Consider the following 10891-nt stretch of genomic DNA (forward strand, 5'->3'; position numbering starts at 1 on the left):
TTTGACTATTTTTTATTTTCCAAAATGATAATTACATGGTAGTTAGTACATGCAAGATATTTAATTTAGAATTTGTACATATACTTAAAAAACTATCTAACATAAAATTATTATTGCCTACTTAATTTATGAAATTTAATATTCCTTTTAAGTAATTTTTAATTTTTTAAATTATCTAACTTTACTTTTGCTACAACAATCTCCTTTTCTTTATTTTCCAAGTCAAGTCTCTTTTGTGCATGCTTTATCCAAAATTTCATCTCCAATCCTTACCACCTCCAGCCTGTAATAAAGAGCATAATTATTTCAAATACTACGTCAACCTGAAGAAAAAATCATGTTTATCAATGTGTTATTAGAGACAAACAATCAACTAATTATACTAACCTTACTAAGGTTGTTTCTTATGTTGCCGTAGCGTTCTTTAAGTTTTCCCATTTTAGTCGAAGCTGCGATGGAGTTCGTGGGAATCGACGAAACGACGAATTAAAATCATTTACAAGGGTTCTTCAATTTATTGTTTGTGGCATTTGTTGCCTTATTATTGATATGTTTTTTCGCCGCCACAAGTTCTGCTAGAATCATCGTCTCATCTTTTGTCATGGGTGCTGCCTTTCTTGACTGAAAAAGATATATTTTCTAAACTTGAACTCAAAGTTTTCAAAGTAAAATTATTATTATCAATGTAGTTCATAGATACTTACAGAATTCATTTTATTTCACTGTAGCTCTTTAATTATAAACACACTTAGAATTATAAACGAAAGTTTTAAAGCGTTTTGGAGGTAAGTCATCATCTAATATAGTAGGTAAACAATAGAAAAATAAACAAAAGAAACTGATCACTGCTTATTGGCAAACGGACTGTCAAAACGTTTCGTTTCATAATTTCGACTAGGATAAAAATAGCAATACGTCCAATTTAAAAAAATCTACATATGTTTTTATTACTTTTTGTTATAAACAAATGTGTTTATGATAGTCTACAATATGCTGGTTAAATTATAGTTATAATTTAGAATAAAATAAAATAAGTCTTGATCCTGATGTTGTTTCCTATTTGTAGTAGAACGAAACGTATCAAGAGGCTCGGATAAATCGGAGGGAAGAAGCTATCTACTGTTGGTTAAAGAGAGATAGCATTTATCCGTGATTGTGAAACGCAAACTAAGGATAGATACGCTCTTGCTGATTTTCGGAGATAGCTATCTATCCGAAAACTCAGATACGTTATTGAAAACGGCCGTAAGACGAAAGCAAGTCTTATTATCGCTGAATTTGAATTATTAAGATTGTTTATCAACCATCTATTGGTATCACCGTATTTTTATGTAATAGGCCCAGCAGAGATTTCCTCCCTGAAGAAAAGCCCTAATACTAGATCGCAACGCAATTTGACTAGTCCAAAATAAAACTTTACTTTCAGATACTTACAAAAAAGCATCAAAATAATTCTACTAGCCGTTTAAGAGAAAATTTAATGACAAAAACGCGTACAGAAGAATCTAAAGGATAATATTTTGAAAGTTATCAAACTGTTTTAAGTATAGCCAGGCTTTTTGAGTAGGCAAATGAGCATACGGCCCTGATGGGGTGTGTTTATTGTCGCCCATGGACTTCAGAAATGCCAGGGGCAAAGGCAAACCGCTGCCTACATCTTCTGAGCCTTCACCGATCGCTACCACCGTCTTGTCTATTTCTTCTGCGAAACAATAATGCGAAACTTTTTGGCGGATCGCCTTTATTATAACGAATTTGAGGTTCGATCCTAAAGTTTGTTTGTGGACGTTGGGATCACTACGCCAGTTGGTTATTACACGACACTAATAAAACATGAACATCTCTTCAAAGCATACTTTAGGTTTTACATGTGTTCTTAATGACCGTTCGGGTATTTGGGTAACAGTTGACATAAAACGTGTACTTAAAATGAGGACTTAAGATATTTTCGTAAACATAAGGCGAATTTAAATTTTGCTCGCATCATAATGATCATGATTTGGCTTCATACTAAACGTTTGAAACGGTGAAGCATTTCAAAACATTTGTCACGCTTTTGGACCGATTTTCATTGCGGGTAAATCGGTCAAATCTGGCCGGGTAGGTATGTATCTGACTGCCAATAAAGTTGGACGAACTCTAAAGCAATTCAGTACCGATCAGATTGACAGCAAACGAATTTGTTATGTACGATGTTCCGATTGTCGCGCCACTGCCGTCCTTGCCTGTACCCCTGGTATTGTTGAAGTCCATGACCGACGGTATCTACAAACACTAACATCAGATGAGACATTTCCAATGCCACTAAAGACAAAAAAAAACCAGTGAAACATTATCAGTCGTCGTTGCCGTAAACACGTCACTTTGGATCCTCCCGATCCACTAACGGTGCTATTAGGTACCTCAAGCGCCGGTCACCGTTCCTGTCGAACCCGTCGCTTGCGACGCAGGATTCGCCAAATAACCACAGACACAGCCCACTAAGTTTCTCGCCGGATTTTCTCAGTGGGTCGCGTTTCCGACCCGGTGATAGATTCTGCGAAGCACGACTCTTGCTAGGGCTAGTGTTAGCAACGTCCTCAGGTTAGAGCCCCGTGAGCTTACCTACTCGCTAATAATACTAAGTGCAGCGTACCACCACACCCACCATACTCATCATTTCGTAAGTACCATCGTAACGGCAAACAGATTAATCCCGATAACGTTTCGTACAACTCCTGAACACTGGACGGACAAACGCTCAGCCGACGTCTGGACAGAACAAAAATAACCACGATGTTTTTGATACGCGCGCGATGCGAGGTGCAAGTGTCGGGCAAGTTTCTCTAATAATAAAACTGTGACAGGGTCGAGGGGCGTGTCGACCTATCATTTTACTGTCTCATAAAAAACCTAATCACAAACGAGATCAACGAAAATGTTTTCAGCTTGTAGCTTATAGCCTTCTAAGAGCATTTTTAATTAGTGGATAAAGGGAGGGAACTATTGCTAGTTGTGACGTCAAAGCACACTTTGCTATACAATCCCCGGTCATCGTTCTCGTCGAACCAGTCGCTTGCGACGAAGGGCTCGGCGAGTAAATTAACCCATAGACACAGCCCACTGAGTTTCTCACCAGATCTTCTCAGTGGGTCACGTTTCCGATCTAGTGGTAGATTCTACACTGCTCTTGCTAGGGCTAGTGTTAGCAACGTCCTACTCGCTCGGTTACGCTGTCATAGCCTCTGAAGGCTACCAGCTTAGGTAGGAAAAAAAAAGAAAAATATAACTACAATAAATTTCAATTCCTACATAAAACTATAAGTTGAAATAAGTTTATTCCTATTTTTTTTTTCTATATGAATTGTATTATTCAGTGTCGTTTGGTTATGCACATAAGACACCAGTATTCTATTCAGTTTGTCAAATTATTAGGGACGGTATCGGGACCAATTCTCCACATTAAGCCTATCGAAAGCGATGAATCTGTACACACTAATACGTCAATAATATCGTCGAAGACCATATATAGCTGACGTCGTAGTATCCTAGTTTCTATTAATTTCACTCCCCTGCCATTTCGCAATAAACACATTAACCACAATCCGTTACAAATTTGTACATAGTTAATATAACATAGTTAATATAACATACATATTTACATTATTAAGTGGAATACAAAATGTTCCAAGTTTTTCCCCATGATTGACACTGATACGCCAAGATTAATGTATGACACAGTAATCAGAATTCTTTTTTTTTGCCTACTTATACTAATAGCCTTGAAAGGCTATATCAACGTTACCCTAGCGTGTAAGTGAGCTCTCGGGGCTTAAGGTGTTGCTAGCACTGGCCCTAGCAAGAGCAGTGCTTCGCAGAATCTACCAGCGGATCGGAAACGCGACACACTGAGAAGATATCTCTAAGATATACACAAATATATGTAGTTGACAATGTTTAGTGGCGATCGATTGTTACATACGTTTATTTTTACAGGACAACGGCTAATTCGGCGGTCTGAAATAACCTTTGAACCGGAGTTCAATGTTTTTCTATTCGTTTTCCATTAATTTCTTACATAGTTATATCAAACTGAAATTATTAATGTCACGCCGCCGCCGATTAGTTCCTTCAAACACAAATCTGTCGAGTGCCTTAGCGCTTCTATTCACTTTTCCAAAACTTGATAACTGCGAATAGTATTACAGTCTTCCTGTATTATGTCTTCGAAGGACTTAACATCGAACATTCTAGACGTACGCTGTTGCTGTTTCTGCGCCACTAGAATTGAGACCAATTGCATTGATCAGCTTTATTAAGTGACACACATTTCTGTCGTTTCGTAATTTATATCAATTTCGTTGTGTTGAAATGTAGAAGTTCGATGACCAAATAGACACACGTGTGGACCTCCTCCTTCACGCTCTAGTGCATTTGGATTTCATTAAACGCCTACCGATGTACTAGCATATCGATCGGACACTTAAAAACCGGTCACGAAGGTATCCGCCGTTTTCTTCCAGAAAATTCGGCAATACCAAAACAAAATATGAATCACAATCCGGCCGGTTTATTCGCATCAAACGACTCGGCATAGCCGTGTTCAATTTCAATTTCCAGTCCAATTTTTCTAACGATATGCTAATAAGCACTCAACGAATAGCTTCCATGGTAAAGGAATAATATGGGGTAATAAAAATCAAAACCGCAAAAGCTTTGCGTAACTACAACTGTGACTAGACCCAAGTCTCAAGGTGGAGGCGGCGGCATTGGTCCTAGCGGCTGCATAAAATATCCCATTTCTTCATAAATCGCTCGCTGCTATACCATGATCCCGATGCGTTTACAAGTGGTGGTAGGACCTCTTGTAAGTCCGCGCGGGTGGGTACTACCGACCCGCCTATTTCTGCCGTGAAGCAGTAATGCGTTTCGGTTTGAAGGGTGGGGCAGCCGTTGTAACTATACTTACATTATTTAATTATACTTACTCTTAGAACTTATATCTCATGGTGGGTGGCGCATTTACGTTGTAGATGTTTATGGGCTCCAGTAACCACTTAACATCAGGTGGGCTGTGAGCTCGTCCACCCATCTAAGCAATAAAAAAAAAAACGTAAATCCCAGTCAAGAGCAGCGCTGCATCTGTCACACACAAAGATATCCCGTATCATATGTTTTATTTGTAAAAAAAAAACAACTTTAATTGCTCTACAGAAATGGTTCCCGTTTATTTTTATATTGAAGGTTACGTTTCGTGGCAGTCAGAAACCGTCTTGAGTATACGATCTTATAATATTTCATGGAAATATAAAAAGGACGAATCTTTATCCTTTTCTTTATTATGGTCATTGTCGGTGAGACTTGCACGGTCTTGTCAGTGCGTCGCGATTGCAATTTGGTGGTAGATTCGGCTAAGCACTGCTCTTGCTAGGGCCAGCGTGAGCAAGTCCTAGGTCGAAGTCAAGATAATCCCAGGTGAGCTCACTTACCAGCCTGTAGTTGAAATAGCGCTTAGGCTACCAACGATTAACTGGGGTGCTGGGGTAGCAAGCACTCTTTAATTATAGGCACAAACTTAAAGCCTGTTTGTTATGACTAGAACTATTTTTAAGATTTAATCTGGAGTTCAATACATTCTTTTTATTATTTCCGACGTTATATTATACCAGTTGTAGTCTGTTTATGTTGCAGCAATCTTCGTATGAAAATTTATTTTTTTGGGATTAGGTGGAGCTCAACGGACTTCCATCTACACGTTGGGGATGGCAAGCGGAACATATTGTAATTGAACTGACTAAAGCCCTCTGTCACTCTACAGACGGCATCCGAACCTCTGATGAGGGCAAGGTGATACATTTCACAAAGAGCGCCAACCTGTCCCCACTGGACGCCGAAATGCCAAAACTCTGTCTGCGGTCTGTCCGAAGGCCGCCCAGACGGCACCGCTAGCTCGTATCCCCAAAATACCCCGCTGACCCAAAACTACCATGGTTTGGGGAGTGTGTTTCTATTTCACCCGGTTGCTCTTTCACAAGATGCGTGTAGAGTAGCTTCTACGTGCTTTAGCTTCTTGGATCCATCGCGCCTGTCTCCAAATCCATATACTAAGAGGAACCGAAACACTTGGGAAGGCAGAAATCGTGCAGATTTCTAATCCGACCCTCGGCTCGGCAGCGAAGAGTCGTCTCGACTTCTGTGAGTGCACCATCGTACAGAATCAGGCGGCGTAGCATGAGAGAGTCTCTGCGTCGGTGCACTCTGTCTCTGCACCGACCCTCAAATCAGGAGATATCGAGATTTTATTTCTTCATCATCCGTCTTTAGGATTATTTAACACATTGGCATCTATCTACACGTTATTTTAAAAAAATGCTCGGAATATTTCTATCCTGACATGCCAACCTGAGCCATTGGCGCTGATATTTGAGCCTAGGTAGTTAAAATTGATAACGATACAACAATTCTGGTACAAATATGATACAAAGATTCATACAGAATTTGTGCAGGACGAAATAGGGTTTTTTATAGTTTAAGAAACAAATAGATTTAATTTAACCGTTAATAAGTGATTACGTAATAAATGTATAATCTTAAGTTATTTTATAGTCAATATGTTAGTGTATCAGATCAGAGAATGTAAATAGACCAATAGGAACGATTTGTGGAGCGCTTTCACTACGGTAACATACAGATCAAGGGACCCTCCAAAGTGGCGCGTCGATAGCGCGTCGCGAGATGGGGTACTGAAATAAATATAAAAGGATGGCCATTTATAGGCAAAATCAGTTCCCAGTGAATCTTCGACAAAGAAACATCAGCAAGACAGAAACAGTTACCAGCAGATCATCAAGACAGAAACAGTTCTCAGCCAATCTCCGACATAGAAACATCAAGACAGAAACAGTTCCCAGTGAATCTTCGACAAAGAAACATCAGCAAGACAGAAACAGTTACCAGCAGATCATCAAGACAGAAACAGTTCTCAGCCAATCTCCGACATAGAAACATCAAGACAGAAACAGTTCTCAGCGAATCTCCGACATAGAAACATCAAGACAGAAACAGTTCTCAGAAGCTCTCCGACAAAGAAACATCAGCAAGACAGAAACAGTTACCAGCAGTTCTCCAATAGTACAGTTATCAGAAAACCACCAGTGAATCAGCTACCAGTGAACCAGACAGTTACCTGTGAAACCTCGCTACAGAAGCCGATACCCATCGAAAGAAACAGCCGTCTTCGACCAGCGCACAAACAGACAGCAGAAAATATTATTACACGACTCGGAAACAGCCATACAGACCGGGTCGTGTACATTTCATGGTCCTTCGAGCCGGATCGAAGACAATTTCATGGTCCATTCGAGCAGGATAGAGGACACATTTCATTGTTCTTTCGAGCCGGGTAGAAGATTCACTTTGAAAAAAGGAAATTGGAACAATGCCGATAACGCGGTCAACAGGAAGAGGACGGATCGAAACTGAACAGTCGCCGCCCTCAGAAACCACAGCTACAACACAGAGCGTGTGGACAGAAACAACCGCGAATACCGTCATGAGTCTGGTAGCCCCCACAACAGAATCATCGTGCGCAACAGCCAACACGGAAGCCACGACGAAAGTCGCAGAGAAACCTGGGAACTCAAAAACAGAGGCCGTCAAACAGTATATAGCCAAACAGAATGACGTGCCAACAAAACAGCGCGCCGGTATAGTCAAATCTGACCGGTCGCGAAACAGAAAAGAACAGAAGATAGCCAAAGCTAGAGAAGAGCTCGCCCGCCTACAGGTGGAGTTAGCAGCCGCCCGATTGGCCACGCTCGAAGCTGGATCTGATGACGAAAACAGCGAATCAGAATACAGTAAGTCAGAACTCGACGAAAGAGTGGGTACGTGGTTGGAAACCCAACCCACAAAAACGGAAAATCACGACCGACAAAAGGAAACACCGGCGGGAGCCTGCGACAAACAAGACTTCTCAGATCTAACCGCAGCAATAACACTCGCCGTCAAAGCCGCCCGCGAACCAAGATACACAGAGTTGCCATTCTTTAACGGCAATCACCAAGACTGGCTATCCTTTCGCGCAGCCTATCACGAGACAATGAACTCCTTTACAAAAACAGAAAATATAAACAGACTCAGAAGGAACCTGAAAGGAAGGGCAAAGGAAGCCGTTGACGGATTACTTATAACAAACGCTGATCCGTCCGACGTCATAAGAAGTCTAGAAGCGCGATTCGGAAGACCGGAAACGATAGCCATAACGGAGTTAGACACGCTACGAGCTCTGCCAAGACTAACAGAAACACCAAGAGACATTTGTATATTCTCCAGTAAGGTGACCACCGCCGTAGCTACGCTTCGTGCATTAAATTGCACACATTACTTATATAATCCGGAAACTACCAAAACAATGTTAGAAAAACTCACACCAACACTACGTTACCGATACTACGACTTCACCGCGATACAACCGAAGGAGGATCCGGATCTGATTAAATTTGAAAAATTCATGAAAAGAGAAGCCGAACTGTGCAGCCCTTATGCACAGCCTGAACAGGCGGGGCACTACTCGCAGCCCGCACAACATAACAGACGCACACAAAACGTGCACATAGTCAGTGAGAAGCCATCACGAGCTAAATGTCCGGTATGTAGCAACACCGAACACACCACAACAGACTGCTACATATTCAAGAAGGCAGACTCAAACACAAGATGGGACATCGCTAAGAATAAACACCTGTGTTTCCGATGTCTCAAGTATAGAAATAAAACCCACAACTGTAGACCGAAGACTTGTGGCATCAATGATTGCAAATATACTCACAACAAGATGCTACACTTCGACAGAAAAATTGAAAAAACAGACAACAGTGACAAGGAAACAACAGAGAACATTAATTCCGCTTGGACCGGAAAACAGAAACAGTCCTATTTGAAAATAATCCCAGTCCAAGTACAAGGACCGATAGGCACGGTTGATACATACGCGCTGCTCGACGATGGATCAACGGTAACACTGATAGACGAAATTATTTGCAAGAAGACTGGAATAACAGGACCAATCGATCCGTTACACATACAGGCGATTAACAACATAAAATCAACGGAAACAAGGTCAAGAAGAGTCAACCTCACGCTCAGAGGCCTCAACAGTCGAAAAGAAATAATACAAGCGAGAACAGTTAACGACCTACAAGTAACAGCACAAAAAATACCAAAGGAACAGATAGATGAGTATTCGCACCTACGAGACATCAGTGACATCATCACGTACGAGAACGCGAAACCTGGAATCCTGATTGGCCAAGACAACTGGCACATGTTACTAACTTCAAAAGTTAGACGAGGCAACAGGAATCAGCCAATAGCGTCACTGACCCCTCTAGGCTGGGTATTGCATGGAGGTCGCACTCGTACCCTAGGCCACCACATAAACTACATAAATCATGCTAGCGAAACCCAGGAAGATGATAAAATAGAAAATCTGGTAAAACAGTATTTCGCTATGGATGCGCTATGCATCACACCAAGAAGACCAAAAACAGACCCAGAGGAACAGGCGCTTCGCATCCTCAACAGCAATACAGTCCACACAACAGATGGAAGATACGAAACTGCTCTGCTCTGGAAAACAGATAATGTCAGTCTACCAGACAACTACAATAACTCGTTAAAGCGACTGATAAATATAGAAAACAAACTCGATCGTAATCTGGAACTGAAACAGAAATACACAGAACAGATGGAAGCACTCGTCGCGAAAGGCTACGCCGAGCCCGCTCCAAAAACAAAAACAGAGAACAGAACGTGGTATCTACCTCACTTTGCCGTCGTGAACCCCCTGAAGCCGGAAAAACTCCGAGTTGTCCACGACGCCGCCGCCAGAACAGGAGGGGTAGCTTTGAATTATATGCTGCTTAAGGGACCGGACGTACTCCAATCACTACCAGGAGTGATAATGCGATTTAGACAGCATAATATAGCAGTAACAGCAGACATCAAAGAGATGTTCATACAAGTAAAATTGAGACCTGAAGACAAAGACGCGCTCCGTTATCTCTGGCGCAAAGATCAGCGAGATGACAAGCCTCCAGAAGAAAACAGAATGACCTCGTTGATCTTCGGTGCGTCAAGTTCTCCTTCCACAGCAATATATGTAAAGAACTTGACCGCCCAGAAACAAGAAGCCACGCACCCGGAGGCGGCAGTCGCAGTACAGAACAGACACTACGTAGACGACTACTTGGATAACTTCAAAACTTTAAAAGATGCAGTTCACATAACTAAAGACTTTCGTCGAAAACACGAAAGAAAGCCGACCTCGAAGACCTTCTGGACCGACAGTAAGATAGTGTTGAGATGGACAAGGACGGGATCACGCTCGTACAAACCTTACGTCACCCAACGCCTGACAGCTATAGAAGATAGTTCAACAATAAACGGGAGGCGATGGTTACCCACAAAGCACAACGTAGCCGACGACGTGACCCGAGATGTCCCAATGTCGTATCAGAATGAACATAAATGGCTCAAAGGACGAGAATTCCTACGCCAACGACGAGACTCCTGGCCCACGGAGTCGGCGACAGTAACAACAACAAAATTAATAGATAAAGTAAACATAGCAGCTGCAGCACCGGCGGGAGCCTCATGGCCGAGGCGTCGCCATGAAAAGTGGAAATGCCTGCCACGAAACACGCGCATGCGAGGGAGAAATGATAGCGATATATTCAGGTCCCGACAACGTGGGGCGCACCGTAGACCTCAAGGGTGGAGTTCTACGGAGACCAGTACGAAAACTACTGATCCTGCCCATCGAAGAAGACCATCCTGCACCGAGAAGAATGCGACTGACTCGCACGGCGGGAGTAATGTGCAGGACGAAATAGGGTTTTTTATAGTTTAA

At 42.0% G+C, this 10891-nt stretch overlaps 1 protein-coding gene across 1 annotated transcript; it reads left to right on the forward strand.

Moving 5' to 3' along the window:
• Positions 1–7417: 7417 nt before the first annotated feature.
• LOC119629722 (uncharacterized) lies at positions 7418–10891 on the forward strand. The gene has a single exon (XM_038016587.1). It carries the CDS (start codon positions 7418–7420, stop codon positions 10889–10891), a length of 3474 nt encoding a protein of 1157 aa, XP_037872515.1.

Source organism: Bombyx mori, chromosome 16, assembly GCF_030269925.1.
Source record: "Bombyx mori chromosome 16, ASM3026992v2".
NCBI lineage: Eukaryota > Metazoa > Arthropoda > Insecta > Lepidoptera > Bombycidae > Bombyx > Bombyx mori.

What these genes read in the sequence shown, in the direction of transcription:
- LOC119629722 (XM_038016587.1), top strand. Translation starts at nt 7,418, where the DNA reads ATGCCGATAACGCGGTCAACAGGAAGAGGACGGATCGAAACTGAACAG.